Source organism: Stegastes partitus, unplaced genomic scaffold (genome assembly GCF_000690725.1).
Source record: "Stegastes partitus isolate 25-593 unplaced genomic scaffold, Stegastes_partitus-1.0.2 Scaffold1033, whole genome shotgun sequence".
NCBI lineage: Eukaryota > Metazoa > Chordata > Actinopteri > Pomacentridae > Stegastes > Stegastes partitus.
Window position 1 is genome coordinate 52,339 of NW_007578764.1, and position 16,978 is coordinate 69,316.

General features: G+C 49.9%; 2 protein-coding genes across 2 annotated transcripts in view; both read right to left on the bottom strand.

Moving 5' to 3' along the window:
• plxnb3 (plexin B3) overlaps positions 1-3,915 on the bottom strand; it is a 55,178-nt gene extending 51,263 nt beyond the window's left edge. Inside the window, exon 1 of the mRNA XM_008295239.1 lies at positions 3,795-3,915. The gene's annotated coding sequence lies outside the window, so the exon portion shown is untranslated. The remainder of the gene's footprint in view (positions 1-3,794) is intronic.
• Positions 1,443-16,972, bottom strand: abcd1 (ATP-binding cassette, sub-family D (ALD), member 1). Its single transcript, XM_008295233.1, has 12 exons — positions 16,035-16,972; positions 15,091-15,197; positions 14,835-14,992; positions 14,522-14,709; positions 14,246-14,420; positions 13,893-14,083; positions 13,586-13,766; positions 13,366-13,508; positions 13,125-13,293; positions 6,061-6,155; positions 1,827-1,972; positions 1,443-1,668 (listed from the first exon to the last, which is right to left on the bottom strand). The coding sequence occupies exons 1-12, from the start codon at positions 16,161-16,163 to the stop codon at positions 1,506-1,508; spliced, it is 1,845 nt and encodes a 614-aa protein (XP_008293455.1). The 5' UTR covers positions 16,164-16,972; the 3' UTR covers positions 1,443-1,505.
• Positions 16,973-16,978: the final 6 nt, after the last annotated feature.

Sequence of the window (16,978 nt, forward strand, 5' to 3'; positions counted from 1 at the left end):
TGTTACTGTGTGTGTGTTACTGTGTGTGTGTGTTACTGTGTGTGTGTTACTGTGTGTGTGTGTGTGTTACTGTGTGTGTGTGTTACTGTGTGTGTGTTACTGTGTGTGTGTTACTGTGTGTGTGTTACTGTGTGTTACTGTGTGTGTGTTACTGTGTGTTACTGTGTGTTACTGTGTGTGTGTGTTACTAAGTTGGGGGTGTAACAGATGCCAGTGAATGAAGACAGCTGCCCTCCTAGATACCAATTACAGACACACACACACGCTGTGTAGTCAGTGTGTTGCCATGACACCACGTTGTGTGTAATCTGAACTCTGACAGTCATTTCAAGGAACCAAGCCACAGAACCAAACAGGTTCTGGTTCCTTTTTATCATAAAGAGAACTCAGAGATGTCTTCTGTCAGCAGGACTCAGATGTGGAACCTGGTCAGCTGTTTTACAGAACTTAGTTCTGGCTCTGAAGTCAATAAATGTGAACAGAACCTGCACTCTGAGCTCAGAACCGACAGACTGGACCTGCAGCTCTGTCTGTTGTTTCTGTTAATACTTGATGACTGATTGCCAGGTTCTGTATGGATAAGCTTCCTCAGTGCGTTCTGTTTAGATAAAGGTTCTGTCGGTTCATTGCCACTGTTCGCCTCCAGCCTGTCAATAAAGTTCATTTAAATTCATGAGCTTTTGTTCACCAGCAGCTTTTCCAATAAAGACACAGTTTCAATGAGATCCTCTTTTTAACAAGGTTCCCTGCAGGGTTCCGCTGCCGCCGGGTCAGAACCACTGCAGAACCTCACCAATCAGAGACTCCATCACTGGGACACGCCCAACTGCCACCCCAGTGACACGTTCCACCAGAACCCTTCCAGAACCATCAGGTGATATTTACACAGTGAGGAATGTTCCTCGGTTCTGTGTCACGTTCCACCAGACATCAGGTTCCACATCAGCTTTAAATTAGACATTGTTTAGTGAACCCAAACCCTGATGGCCGGTTCTAAAGGGTCGAGAGGTTCTAAAGGTTCTAAAGGTTCTAGAGGTTCTAAAGGTTCTAGAGGTTCTAGAGGTTCTAGAGGTTCTAGAGGCACGTGTTCTTTAAAAGAAATCACGAAAACATGATGCTTCAGCAGCTCAGAGGAAACTTCGTCTGAAACCAACGAACANTGGTTCTGCCATCAGGTACTAACTCCTGTGCATCATGTGTGGAACATCTAACAGCTGTGGTTCTGGCAGCACAATGCCATAGCTGCTGATGGAAGAACTTAGAACCAAGAAAACCCCGGAACATGTCTGATACCAGCTCTTAGATAAACTCTGATCAGCTGGTTTTATTGTTATATTTGTCCAAACAAATGGACCTTTAGTGGCACCAGGCGTTAGAATGAACAGGAAACTGAAGAAAACAAGGTGCTGTGATCATCTTTTCCATGGCTGTATAAATAAAACTGAATTGAAGTGAACACACAAACACAGAAGCTACTTCTGTCTTACAGCAGGACTACTACAGTACTACTTGCAGCCCTGACCTCCCTCTCGGTCCAGGATGTAGAGCAGGTGGACGGTACGCAGGATCTCCTGCAGGACAGAGTCGGTGACTCCTTTCTCAGCCATCTCGTCCACAGAGTCCGGATAGATCACCTGGTCTCTGAGGGTTCCCTCAGACAGGTAGGGCCTGGAACAGCAGGGTTCTGCATCAGTACTACATCAGTACTACATCAGTACTACATCAGTACTACATCCGTATTACATCACTACATCCAACAGTACAGTACATCAGTACTGATGTAGTAGTTGCAGTAGTTGCAGTAGTAGCAGTAGTAGTAATAGTACCTCTGTGGGATGTAGAACATGTGCTGTGGTTCCGGTCGGTACAGAACTCCTCCATAAACGGGCCACAGTCCACTGAGGATCCTGAACAGAGAACTTTTTCCACAACCGTTTGGACCTGTGATCAACACGTTCATCCCGTCCTCCACCTGACACAAAACAACACCAGTAGCAACAACAGTAACAACAACAACACGACAACAAAAACAGTGACAACAACACAAGTAGCAACACCGGTAACAAGAACACAACAACAGAAACAACAACAGAAACAACAACAACACATGATTGGAGCTGAGAACAGAGGGCTGTACCATAAAGTCGGATCAGTGGGTTTTCAGAGGGGTGCACTACGAAGCAAGTTCAACGTAGCCAGGCCTTCTTTGGGTAGCCGAATCAACAAAACTTAAGACATCGCCAACATGGCCAAGTAAAGATGTCGGCCACTGTGGCGGTATATGATATATGTTCGCGCCGCCGGCCGCCGTCAGTGTGCGATGTTGTGACGACACGGCTTCAGTGATATTAGTAACACACAGCTCAGGATTGTATCAGCAGAAAGTTGCTGATGCAGAAGTCACATAAACATGTTTTAATGTTTGGTTCTGATCTGCTGTCAGGTCCGTTTCCTCTGCTGCTGCTGCAGCTGATAGAACGGATCAGAACATGGATCATTCTGCTGGTATTGATCACAGAGAACATCCAATCAGTAACATTCATTCACTCTGATTGGGCCAAAAGTTAAAGTGATTTCCTNCACACACACACACACACATCAGCAGAACCAGATGAACTGAGAACTTCTTCGTGCTGAGAAGAAGCTCAGAACCGGTTCAGGAGAACCTTTTTGTCAAACTCTGGACTTTTCTCTAAGCTGTGACTTCATGAACTTATTTCTCATGAGACGATTTGAAACGTGAATCAAAACAAATGATGTCAATCTGATGAAACGCTGCTGCAGCTTCTCCGGACCAGTTGGTTCCATCAACGGTTCTGATGGTCAGCAACCATTTTGGGTCATTTTAACAGAACCAGCCTGAACTCTGGTTCCGCTCCCCGCTGTGAAAGTCTCTGTTTGCTTCCCTCTGTGACGACAAATTGGACATCTTTGGACATTTGAGGAAACTCTGATCCACATTTTCACCAATCAGCTGATGAGAACCAACCACAGATGCTGACTGATGCTGATCACGTGTCTCTGACGGAGACACTCTAAATAAAACAACAAGCCAGCAGGTCTGAGACCTGAAGGCCAGAACTGATTCACTGGTCTGCTGCTGTCTGAGGGAGGAAGCTGAGTGTGTGTGTGTGTGTGTGTGTGTGTGTCTGTATTGTTTTATTGTTTGTGTTCTCACAGGGTCACGTGATGCAGACTTCCCTTACGTAAAGGTGACTCTAAACTCACTTCTGCCATATAAACAGCAGTGTGTGTTTCAGTGCGTGTGTGTGTGTGTGTGTGTGTGTCTGTGTGTGTGTGTTGGAATGTGAGCTATTCATTGGCGGCTGCGGGCCGAGCCGTGCCGTGCCAGGACAGGCTGGGAGCAGCAGACACACAAACACGCTGTGATCAAACTGAACACTTGAGTTTCTCTCTGAGCTGTTAGAACCAGTCCCAGCTCACTGACCAGACTTCGTTACAGAACCGTCCACTTTTAGACCGCTGCACTCAGGCTGCGCCGCTCTGCTCTAAAGAGTCAAACCCGGAGAACCGTCGTTGAACGTTCACACATAAACACCATTTATGAGCCGAATCAAAGCGCGCCAAGTCCGGATCCTGAAACCACCTGTGGGGCTTTCTTTCAGTCGAACCGTCCGACAGAGAACCGACAACTTTCAAAATCGTTCAAATAACGAACGGAGTCCGGCGCGCCGCTGTCAGACACGCCTGACGCTCCTTCCTTCCTGCAGCAGCTGCGGTTTAGGAAAACTTGGAGCCGTGAAAAGGGACCGCGTGGTTCGGGGCGGACTCACCTGAGCTCGACGCGCTGCTCCGCGGTCCACCGGAGTTCAAGTCGGCCGAGAAACTTCCAGAAACCCGCAGAGACTCAGCAGAGACCCGGTTCTGCTCGATCCGCACCGAGAGCCGCACAACAGGTCTGAGACCCCGCCCCGCTCCGCGCTGCGCCCCCGGGCTCCTCCGGGGCTCCTCGGCGGGGAGTCGGGCTGAGGGCCGGAGTACTGAGTAGGCACTGCTCAGAGTACTACAAGTACAGAGTACACAGAGTACTGTCACTACAAATACATGTAGATCACAGTACTGGTACCACAAGTACGTTTAGATCAGAATACTGTTACTACAAGTACAGAGTACTGTTACTCTAAGTACATNGTTCAGTGAATCCGTTTTGTGCGTTTGTTGTTTTTTGGAGAACTGACGAATAGTTTCTCATCAGTTTCTTGTTTTTATGGTTCTTGATCCTCTGGAGGCTGAAACAGCTTCAAGAACGTGGACAGAATCGACCTCAGTGATCCGTTCAGGAGATCAAACAGCCGACCAATCGATGGACGATCACTCACTGATCAATACACACTGATACGGTTCAAGCAGCATCACTGTCTGATGCTGTGGTTGAGGTGGTGCAGCGGGTCGCCCTCTAAGGTCGGCGGTTCCATTCCCTCCACAGACGAGGTGTCCTCGAGCAAGAGCCTGAACCTGAACTTGGTCCTGACGGCAGCGTCCTGCTGCTCTGAGGCTGTCAGTGGATGAACGTATGAACGTTTGAATGAGAGGCAGCGTAAAGCTGAGCAGCACGAAGACAGAACAGTTCTGTACACGTGCAGAACATCTACAATTTCTAACAGAACCGGGATTGTGTTCACCTTCAGCCAGGTTCCCCTTCAGTTCTGCAAGTGGTCCTGGTGTCAGCCCGCCTGGTGAGGCTCTCAGGACTGCTCCGTAGGCAGCTGATGCCGGGTCTGAGTCTGGCTCATTACTGGGCCCACAGTCATGTGATAAACACCTGGAAGCTAGAACTGAAGAAACTCTGGGTGAAGGTGAAACAGCTTGAAGAACCTAAACGTGCAGCTGGAGGTCTCCAGAACACGACGATACACCTGACCAGGAGCTCTCCAGGAAGACTGGGACAGGCTGAGTGTACTGGTGCTGCTGGTGTGAGTCCAGTTGGTTAAACCTTCAGATTAGAGCACATTAACAGTGTGTGTGTGTGTGTGTGTGTGTGTGTGTGTGGATTAGAGGTGATTAAACATTAATCTGACTCAGACTAAATCCTTCAGATTAGTCAAATGGACGTTTCAGTCCAACTTCTTCGTGTCCGCGATGATGTCATCGCTACACACAGGTCACATGACCCGCGGGTCATCCAGGTTTCTGGTTCAGCGTCTTCAGTTCTTCAGAAAACTCCAGACTGAGTTTATCAGAGCAGCAGTGACACAAAGAAACTGGACGACACAAACCGGTGACGTCATGAAGCTGCTTCTGTTCATGTTCAGCGTCTCCATCAGCAAACTGCTGCAGGTTGAGTTTGACCCAAGAAACGTTTGGATCGGTTCTGGTTGTGTCCCATTAAAATCAGAGTCGGATTTTTGGACTGTTGGTGGGAAAAAACTTTTCGGTTGTCTGACATCCTATGAAGTGACCAGAAGTCTGTTCAGAAAACCACAGATTAAAACAGAAGCTTAAAGACACACACACACACACACACACACACACACANAGGTCTGGATCTGTTGAACTTCGTAGCTCAGCCCTCTGCATTGTCCTCCTGTACTTGTGATCATTGAAATGATCTGTGGTGTGTATTTAGCTTAAAATTAAACCTGTTTTCTATGAGAAACGGATCAATACATATGATCAATAATTATACCGTCGCCAAAGAATGTGACTGAGTGATGATGAAGCAGTGCCATCATGTGGTCATCAGCTGTTACTGCACTGACATCATCACATGATCACATGCAGCCAAACTCACTAATGACTGTTTATTTATCAATCAACTGCTTGACTGATTAATCAGTAACCTGAATGATTAGTGTTACTGCTCAGAAGAAACGGAACCAAAGTTAATAAAACAGATAAAAACGGAGTTCAACTACAACATGATGAAATAAATCAAACGGGTTTCTCTGAACAGAGAACAGCTCAGTGTGTAGATGGACAGATGTTCTGTGGACCTGCAGCTGGACTCTGGAGGAAGCTGAACAACATGCAGCCGTTTTAAATATGAAGTCGACACAGTTCAGCTCTCAGACCACAACAGGTGAGACTCCCAGGTGTTACCTGGATGTTAAGGCGGGAAACCACCACATCTCCGCTTGGTGTGATGATTGGCAGGTTCTCACAGCGAATCCCGTTCTCCACACTGACCACCTGACCTGCACGGAGCACACACAACACTGATTGGACAGAGCGTGAGGAACACTGAAGCTATGAAACGTTCTGCTGTTCGTTCTGTGCTAGAACCTGATCACGGTACATTGGTTCCAGCACAACAAACTGAAACACACAGAACAGGGATTGGGTCACATGTGAATTGAAGGGTTCTGGTTCTGTACGTTCCAATGGGAACATTCTGGTACCGGGACATTAAAGGCCCGCTGCTTTCATATGTGTATTATTTTTATCTTTGTTCTTGTTTGATGCGGGCGGCACGGTGCAGCAGTGGTTCTCACTGTCGCCTCACAGCTACAAGGTCCTGGTTTGAATCTGGTTCTGGACCTCACTTACCCCTTTTCCACCGAGCTGGTTCCAGTACTAGTTCAGAGCCAAAGCCTGACTCAGCACCAGTTCTTTGTGTTTCCACCGCCTAAGCACCGGCTCTGGGTTCTCAGAACCGGTGCTTTTCAGGCACCAAGTCTCTGCTGGGCCAGAGCTAAGAACCGTCAGGGGCTGGGGGCGGGGCTATTGGGACCACCGGGACCAATGGATGGGACACACGGAGGTGATTTGTGTCGTTCTTCACCAGGACGTCTCTGGTCCAATCACAGATGTACTGAATGAGTCCCNAGAACAAGCTGCTGGCTGAAGCAGGAGGAACCTGATTGGTCCGTTCACTGCAGGAGAGTCACCTGACGCGTTGAATGCCTCCTTTAATGAGAGTCTGAAGAAGAAAGTCTGATTAACAGAGAACGCTGATAAACACCTGCAGATGTCTCTGACTGGAGTTTAGGTTTAGCAGAGCCGGCTAACTCAAAGAAAGCCTGGATTTGTTGAACCTGCTTCCTGGTTCTGATCTCTGAGCTGATGTTCCAGATCAACCATAAACCTTTGTGCTACGTTCAGCCTCAAATAAACTTTAAACTCCTCGTGGTGGTTTAGGGTTATAGTTTGGTCTTCTAGTGACAAATGTGCAGCTGCAGTCCATGTTTGCGATTGGTCACCTGCTGCCAGCTCCGCCCCCTGGTTAACCTAACCAGCTGATAACCAGCTTCATGTGACAACGTTTGAGTCGTGAAGCTAGATCATGAAAAGATATCCTGGATTGGGTTCACAGTACGGGCCTCAGGCTAGAGCTAGGTTCAGGGATAGTTAAGGTTCAGTGTCAGGTTTAAGTTAGAACTCGATTCAGACTTAAGCTTAGGTTCAGGTTTAGGTTTGGCTTCTGATTAGAACCAGGTTTAGATTCAAAATTAATACCAGGTTCAGGTATACATTGAGGTTAAGGTTCAGGTTCGAATCAAGACCAGGTTTAGGATAGAACCTAACCTTTAGGTTTAGGTTCAGGTTCAGGTAATAACCAGGTTTAGATCAAGGTTTAGGTTCAGATTTAGGTTTCTGTTTCTGTTCAGGGTAAGGCTCAAGTTTAGATGCTGCAGGTTTAGGTTAAGCTGTAAATTCAAGATTAGATTTGGTTTAGGTTTAGGATCAGGCTCAGAATTAACTCCAGGTTGGGATTCTAGTTCAAGTTCAGGATTTGCTTTTGATATTCAGGGATTCAGTGTGCCATTAAGGGTCTTCACAAAGGTGTGTTTCCATGGTAACCAGTAAACCAGCATCTTTGTTCCATCAGTTTAATCTGAGCAGGGAGACTCCGCCCCCTCCCCCCCCTCCTCCCCCAGCAGGGCACACAGTTCAGTCAGTCTCTGCTGCATCTTGGGGATCCCAGAGAGCTGGTTCTCCAGCCGATGCTTCTCCTCCTGGAGACACAAGGACACACAACAGACACAAACGTCACAACGCTGCACGCCGCTTTCTTTCTTGTTTGGCTGGTGTTTGTCAATAAACTGAACTGAACTTCCTCCTTCAGCTGTGTGTCTCTGTCTAACTCTGTGACCCGATGTCCACCCTCACTGCAGAACCAGGACCAATATTTGTGATTTCAGAGGTGGGTCGTCGGCAGAGAGCAGCTTCTGTCCCCCCCTTGTGGCAGGCACTTTAATTACGCAAACCTACTCTGCAGCTCTGACCACTGCTGCTGATGGAACACAGAGCTGCCAACAGAACCCCAGCGTTGGGTTTAACCGAAACCAGAAACAGTCGTATCTGTTCCTGGACCCTCGCCGTCCTCGTCCAGACTCCTGAGTGGAACTTGGAGCTTCTTCTGGTGGCTTCACATCTGAAAACCCCTTAAACCTGCTACTGACCACCTCAGCTCTGATGGTGTTGACATCGAGGAGGTGGGAGGTTGGTGTTGGTCCGGTCTGGTGATACCGGTCCAGACTAACTCTGAACCTGAGCCTCATCAGGTGGTTCTCTGGTCTTACAGGTCTTAGTTCCTTTCATTATTTAATGTGTGTCAAGGTGAGAGGCTTCTTCTACACTCATTTATAATTATGTGAATAGGTTTATGGACTTTTCATGACAACTAAACCCTGATGTGGACTCTGACAGAACATTTTCTGGTCATACACTGAACACCTGACAGCACCCACAGCTGCAGCACAACAGGTGATGTTATTCAGGTAACCTCCACCTGAGCTCTGCTTGGAGGTCCTGAACCTCCTCAGAGTCTCGGTCATGGTCCCGTTGCTGCTAAACTCCCACAATGCTCTCTGCTGCCACCATGAGCTGTAGTCTGTAGACGCCTCCTCTGGTCTCTACAGGGTTAAGCAGTGAGAGGCTCCACCTGGTGGAACAACCAGGTACTACAGCTGGTCTATGGTACACTTCTCCTGCTTTATTGGCTAATATATGATCAATTAACTGATAAGCAGTTAATCATGACTCTCTCCAGAAGTGACAGCCAGAGGAAGAAGCAGCAGCTGAGCTCCAGCAGAAGCAGTCTGGTGTCACGCATTGATGATTAGTTTTATTGCTACTATGGAAGATGATGAGCTGCTATTGGATTCACACCACAGCTGCTGAGAGCAGAGTGACGCACTGCAGAGTGCGAACGTCTTCATGGACAGCAGGTCCAAACGGTGGAACATGTGGAACATGGAGGTGGACCCACAGCCTGAGTGGAACACAGAAGTTCTGCGCTGCAGCTTTAAATAAAGTTCAGCTTGTATGTGAAGCTGCTGATGGACCTCAGCTGCCCTGCAGCCACCATCCATCGGCCACCTGACACACAGCCGGCAGCTGATTGGCTCTCTCAGCCTCCTCACTGACTTCACACACACACAGATCACATGCTGCAGGCGTGTTGTCCTGCTGCAGATGGTTGCCACGGTAACCACAGAACCTGCAGAGGCAGCAGTTTGGTTTCAGCTGCTGCTTTAACAGTCACAGGAAACACACGCTGCATGTCTGAGAACAGGTTCTGGACGTATCTGCTTCTGTCTCGTGTTCCTTCACTGGTTCTTGTTCCTCTGCAGCTCTGTGGAACCAGAACATGAAGGAGGAGAGAGAACAGAGACGTCTTCTGTCAGCAGGACTCAGAACCATGGAGCCCAGAGAACAAAACAGCTTGTCTTAGATGATCTGCTTGTTTTATAAAAATGTCCGACATGTGTCCGACACTGGACCACTGGACCACTAGGGGTCTCCACATACGACAGATGTTGAACTCTGTCCTTGTTTACAGCCTCTCAGACAGTTTGTCTCCTCGTTGGTCTCATTTTGGTCATTTTGTGTCTCGTTTGTTGTTCAGTCTGAATTGTGTCGTTCTGTGTCTCTTCTTTCTTCTTGCTTTTCTCTGTCTGTCTCATTTAAACTCATTTTGTTCCTTGATTTTCTTGTTTCTGTTGTTTAGTCTCCTCGTCCTGCAGATGTTGAACCATCTCCATGTCCTAGACGTTTCCCCTCTGCTCTGCTCATCAGCTGTAGAAAGATGGTTCTGGTTCTGGTTCTACAGGATCAGAACCAGCAGGAGGGAGGTTCTATACAGTTGTTTTGGGGTTCTCTGTAGCCAGACATGTAGGATAAAGTGATGTGAGCTAGATAGTTCCTGGACGGAGCTGCACACCACCGATGGTGCGTTCAGGGGCATCCTGGAGGATCTGTTTCTACAGTTTCTGGTTGATGAATGATGTCCTCCAGACATTGTAAAGATAAAAGGCCTTTAGGTGGTTTAGAGGATTAAACTGGTTAAACTGGTGTGCCATCTGAGGTCACCTGAGGCCAAACTCACCTGCAGAGTCTGTGTACAGATGATACATCAGTTACCTGCTGACAAGGGACACAGTGGACCAATCAGAGCCCAGATTAAACACACACCTGCAGGGACAGACGAGTGGAGGCGTCCAGAGGCTCGAACCTCCATCCTCCTTCTCCATCGAACTGCAGCAAGTGAGAGTGGTACTTCCTGTCAGACAGAGCAGACAGACAGTCAGACACCAGCGACTCTACTGATCCATCATCGCCAGAAAACTCAGGTGTTCTGGTGACCGAGCCCACGCCGAGTCACCTGCACGCCTCAGCCTATCAGAACACGGTACTGACCACAGGGAGGGTCTGTGTGTGATCGACAGCAGCGCTATCCCAGCATCCTTCGCAGCCTGGAAGATGTTTCCCTCCACGTCGATGCTGACGGCGCTGGTGCACTCGTCCAGGAGGGCGTAGCGAGGGCTGGGCGAGCGACATCCACACACAGAGAGAGAGAGAGAGAGAGAGAGAGAGAGAGAGAGAGAGAGAGAGAGAGAGAGAGAAGTCAGTCTGATCTCACAGTCACACCACCTACAGACTGGTCTGCTGGTCGACTGGTCTGCTGGTCTGCTGGTCTACTGGTCTACTGGTCTACTGGTCTACTGGTCTNCATGGACCAGAACGTCGACCACAACACCTTAGTGGACCATGGACCAGAACATCTACCACAACACCTTAGTCCATCATGGACCAGAACGTCTACCACAACACCTCAGTGCATCGTGGGTCCCTTCTGGACTGAACCTGATTGGTCGTGGGTTCACACACCAACCAGACAATGAGCCCAGCAGACTTCAAAGTTGTGCAGAGACCATCTGACCCAGAAGAAGGAATCTGGAGTTCTGGAACTGATGGACCGGCCCAGTCAGAGTCTGGATCTGAATCCTGTTTAACACATTTGGGATGTGGTGCATTCATAGATTGAGCTACAGTCTGTGGGAACAGCTGGAACTATCTGGAGCTCAGTTCATGAACCACCAGCTGTTCTCAGGCCGAAGGAGGCCGGAGAAGGTCTGAAGGTCTCTGATGTGTGAACAACTGTTCACTTTATTATTCACCAAATAAACAACATTGTTAGATTTAAACTCGTCTTGACAGATCGCTGAAGTGCTGGTGTTCCTCTAACGAACCTGATTACCGGGCTCTCCGGTTCTGTTGGTTCTCCTGGTTCCTGGAGCTGCCGGTGACCTGTTGCTCCTCCCGGTGTTCTCTCCGTTATTCCGGTGTTAGCTCCGGGTCCGTTAGCTTCCCACCGTCCTGTCAGTACCGGGAGCAGCGGCCCGTTAACGGCCGCAGCTTCCGGTAAAATACCGTTTATGAACCGCCGAGGACCCGCAGCGACGCACCGAGTCCCGGACGGACCCCGAGCGGAACTTTGACCGGCGGAGCTAACGGCTAACGGCTAACAGGAACTTTGTTGAAGAGGAACGAAGTTTGTCGGCTGATCCGGTTCCTGTTCGGCAGCAGGCGGAGTCACGGCGGGTCGACAGGCTCCCTGAGCTGGTCACCGTCCTCAGCAGCACCGGGCTGGCCGGTCCAGTCACCGGGAGAAGCGACGGGACGCTGACAAAGTTCGGCGTGTTCACCTGAAGGACGGGCCGCGTCCCAACACCGGCAGCAGCGCCCTCCGAGGGCCGCGTCCCAACACTGAGCGCTGCGTCCTTCAGCGGCCCTTTAACGCCTCGGGCTCAGCTGACTGCCACCGCCAGCTCCTCCTCCAATCACAGGTCAGGAGCAGGACTTCAGGTCGACCCTTGAGGCTACCTGAGTGCTGTCACCTGTTGACTGGCTGTTTGTGTCACGTGACCCTCAGGCGCTGCTTCCATCAAGAACTGGAGCTGATGATTGTTCACCTGGAGAGCACATGGAGCAGCCTGGTCAGCTTTATGATATTGTTCTGTCTGCTGCTGATCATCATCCTCCTGCTGCAGAGTTCAGTCACATGATGCACATTGACATATTATTGATTATCTATTATCTATTACCTACACACCTTAATCCTCACCAGGTCTGCGGGGTCCAGTCCATCACAGGGCCGCAGACAGACAACCAGCAACACCTACGGACAATTTACAATCACCAATTAACCTCAGCATGTTTCTGGACTGTGGGAGGAAGCCGGAGAACCCGGAGAGAACCCACGCTGCACGGGGNGGTACCAAAGTCCGTCTGGACTCCTGTGTGGACTTCTGTGTGGCGCCAGCGTTGTTCAGTAAACGGCTCCGTATGCAGTGACGTACGGTTCTGACTGGGCTCCTGGCTGATGGAGAAGCAACCAGGTTCTGAGGAGGTGCCAGATGTGACCCAACTGAGCCCTGGAACCAGCACCTGGTTCTTCTGGGTGGACAAGGGGTGTGTGTGTGGCGTCTCCATGTTCTCCCTGCTGGCTTCCTCCTTCAGTCCAGAGACATGCTGAGGTCACCTGGTGACTCTAAACTCACACAGGTGTGAGTGTGAGTCTCTGTGATGAACTGGTTACCTGTCCAGGTGAACCTGCCTTCCGTCAGCAGATACCCTCCAGAGGTGTAGAGATGGATGTTTGATGCCTGGTTTCATTTCATCCGCCTGCTTTAATGTGGGACTATTCCCAGTGAGGGATCGATAACGCTGCTGTCAGTATGGACAAGCTGCTTTGGAGGTGCAGAAACAGAAACATTTAGAGGTACCAGAGTTCAACTGTTGCTGAGTCAGTCTGAACTTGTTCAGACGTCAGAGCAGCTGTTCAGCAGCTCCAGCTGCTCTCCACACCTTCGGTCTGTTGCCATAGAGACTCAGAGCGTCGATCAGCTGATAGAGCCCATCAGTGAAAGTAAACTCACCTCTGATGTCCAGCGGACCACAGACTCTCTGACCATGTTCAACTTCTCCTCCTGCAGCTGTTGGCTCCTCCCCTTGATCCACGGAGCGGCGGTAGATTCCTCGGTTCACATCCTCAAACACGTCCAGCATCTCAGAGACCCGGGCGGTGTAACCTGCCAGCTCCGTCACCTGCACAGGTAGGCGGTCATCAGCTGCTTTACAACAGCACTGAAGGACAAACAAAGTGGAGCCGAGGCGTACCTCTTTGTAGGAGCTCATGATTCTCTCCACAGCGTCAGCGGCAGCGTTGAGGAGGTTCCTGGCTATCGTGAAGGTCTGCGTCCGTTCACTCACCAGCTCCTCCTCCTTCATCACTAGCGCCGCCTGCTTCACCTCCTCCGAGTCTGAGAGACAACAGGCCGAGTTCATCTGCTGCACTGTGGACTGTTCAGGGTTGAATATGACAGGGGGCGGGGCTTACCGTATTTAGAGTATCCAGTGGCGGTGATGATGGGCACGGCGACCATCACCAGGCCAGAGGCACTCCACAGGTACTTCATGAGGAACTGTTCCAACATGACGTACCAGAGACGCTTCAGCAGGATCTGATGTATCTGAGAGGACAGAGACATGTAGCTCCGCTGCAGCTGGGCCATCTCCACCTACAAATCAAACGTACCCAGAAACACACGCTGTAAGGTGACTCGCCTGGTTAACTCAGGCTTTTACTCAGAGCTGCAGTCCTCCACCAGGTGGCGTTTGTTCTGTCCACCAGGGGGTGTGCTGACCTTATGTCCACCGTAGAATGCAATCTCTTCGGAGTTGGTGATGATGCGTGAGTGCATGTATCGCAGGTCTCCTTTCCTCTTCGCCTCCTCGGCCACCAGCTTCCCGAAGTGAGGCGAACAGGAACGCAGGATTTTAGCGGTGAGCGCCACCACCAGGCCGGCAATGACAGCCGGCCACGTAGTGTTCGCTCCTGTAGCAGATAGATCACAGGTAGCTGTCGCGTGTTCACCATGGACACAGTAACACGTGTAGCTTTAGCGTGTTCAACATGGACACAGTAACACGTGCAGTTTTAGCGTGTTCACCATGGACATAGTAACACGTGTAGCTTTAGCATGTTTAACACATGTACCTTTGGATTGTGCGGTGCGCAGCAGTGTGTAGCAGGTGACGATCACGTCCAGGATGGGTTTGGTCAGGTTGGAGTACAGGTGAGCGATGGAGGCCGAAAACATGACAATGTCCTCGGTGAGAGATTGGTCGGGATTGGACAGGCGGCCGTCCATGTTGCTGACACGGTAGTAAGTCTGTGGACATGGAAAGGACACGACTGAAGAGTGCAGGACACCTGATCAACACATCCATCATTCTTGGCAGCACACCTGCCTCAGCAGTCAGAGTGTGTTACCTGGTTGGTGAAGTACAGCTGGTAGGCGTGGCTGACCAATCGGCTCCTGAAGCTGAGAGTCAGCTGACCCTCTAGGAATCTGATGGCGCTGTTGATAAAAGTTGCAGGAATTGCGACGAGGAGCCACTTAGAGAGCTGCAGCACAAAGGCTTTAGCGTCCTTCTGCACGATGCACCGCACGATCACACCTGATGATCAATACTGCTGATTACGATCACACCTGATGATCAATACTGCTGATTACGATCACACCTGATGATCAATACTGCTGATTACGATCACACCTGACAGGTAGAGACAGACAGGTACGCACCGTCCAGCGCCGCCACATAGATGGACAGGAAGGTTCTGGACATCAGGGTCAGAGAGTGCAGAACCAGCAGACCGATCTCTGGACTCAGTAACCGTGGAAACAAGAGCTTCAGGAGACGAGACAGTTTGAGGACGAACTCCCGGTTGACTGATGGAGACCTGAGGACACACATGGGGTCAACAGGTGCTGCTCACCTGTCCACATGGACCATGAAGCCCAGTGAACAAGTGAGCAGGTGAGGTCAGGTGTCAGGTACCTGCTGGCCCTCTTGTTTATCTTCTCCTCCTCGGCTCTGCCATCAGAGCAGCTGACCACGCCCACAGGTAGATGAGCGCCGCCCAGCTGTTTACCTGCTGCACTCCTCTGAAGAACAAAACACCCTGATAGTGAGCTGCACCGTGTTAGTACAGGTGTGTACAGGTGTTAGTGCAGGTGTGTACGGGTATTGGTACGGGTGTGTACGGGTGTTGGTACGGGTGTTTGTACGGGTGTTAGTACAGGTGTTAGTACAGGTGTGTACGGGTGTTTGTACGGGTGTTAGTACAGGTGTTAGTACAGGTGTGTACGGGTGTTGGTACAGGTGTTAGTACAGGTGTTAGTACAGGTGTGTACGGGTATTGGTACGGGTGTGTACGGGTGTTAGTGCAGGTGTGTACGGGTGTTTGTACGGGTGTTTGTACGGGTGTTAGTACAGGTGTTAGTACAGGTGTGTACGCGTGTCAGTGTGAACATTGAAAAGTTTTATATTTTTCATCAGTTATTTATGAAGGCAATGATTTCATACATTTTTGACGCATTACATTTGAATGATGAGCATCAGAAATGCAGCACCACAGATATCAGAACATGACGACTGTAGTGAAGTGACTTCCTGTCCCGTCAGGGTCCAGAGCTGTCCTGCCTCCCCACTCTCACTAAGCCTGGTTCTGTTAGAGGTCCCTATTATGCAGTGTTTTTGGTTCCTTCCCACCGCTGCTGCTGACTGTTGCTCACATGGAGTCCAAATCTACGCTCCGCCTCACGTTGTCTCTGATGCATAGTTCAACAACACCCCACCACACTGTTCCTGAGCCTCAGAGCATCGGCCTGTCCTTCTGCAGGAAACATGTGTTCTGCTCCAATCTACAGCTCTGATGGTTTCATTCAACATTTACACCACATGCAGGTGTGAGTCCAGGTGTGTGTCCAGGTGTTTCTCACCTGTAGCCTCCTCCAGACGTACGGCGATAGTTTTTTGATGGCGTAGGCAGCGAGCAGCAAAGCCGGGAGCTTTCTGAGTCTGGAGCTCCGCCTCAGCTGAGCTGCCAGCTTCTGATAGGTCAACTGCATGTTGATGGCTGAAAGGCGACCAATCAGAGCGCAGAATCAGCAGTAACCACAGGAGTCCTGCTTAATAGGGTCCAGGTGCACAGCAGGGTCGTCGTCAAGGAAACACCATGATGACCTCAAAGAGTATCCACCTGCACAGGTGAGACGGCATCAATCACACCTTAAAGTTGGAAGTCGGGTCAAACACCACGAGGGGTTCTGCTGGGCTCGGCTCAGACGGTCCATGTGCGTCACTGTGGGACCTGTCAGATGGACCAGAACCAGCTGGACTCAGTCTGGGTCTTTGAAATATAATTTCAACAAAAGGTTTTTATTTGTTCATCAGAGGAAATACTCTGCTGTCAGAGGTAATCTGATTACTGTGAGAGGATACCGTTAGATTCCTGTGATGAACTCTAACCTGCATGGACAGACAGTATGTGTACTGCTACTGTGACAGTGTGTCGCTCAGGGCCTTCTGGCAGTATTTCACAGTATTTCACAGTATTTTGCAGTACTTTACAGTATTTAATAGTACTACTTTTTGTATTTTACAGTACTTTATCTGTACAGAGCGTACCTCATGTATCAGACCTCCACCAGTGTCAGCTTCATACCACAGCTGATCTCAAGCAACAGCAGTGCTCATGACCAGAACCACTTCTGATGCTTCTGTTGTGCCGAAACCGTTGATGAAAACGGACCGAGTCCACGTCCAACACAAACCATGGTCGTGCTGCAGCAGAGCAGCTTTAGGCCCGCGGGCCGGAGAGGACATCCCAACATGAACATGTCACTAAAACACACACACACACAGTGACACACACACACACACA

What these genes read in the sequence shown, in the direction of transcription:
- abcd1 (XM_008295233.1), bottom strand. Translation starts at nt 16,163, where the DNA reads ATGCAGTTGACCTATCAGAAGCTGGCAGCTCAGCTGAGGCGGAGCTCC. An exon ending in TGGTCCGCTGGACATCAGAG is followed by an intron (nt 6,156 to 13,124) that starts GTGAGTTTACTT and finishes TGCTCCGTGCAG; the next exon opens with GTCAGGTGGTCAGTGTGGAG. An exon ending in ATGTTCTACATCCCACAGAG is followed by an intron (nt 1,669 to 1,826) that starts GTACTATTACTA and finishes CTGCTGTTCCAG; the next exon opens with GCCCTACCTGTCTGAGGGAA.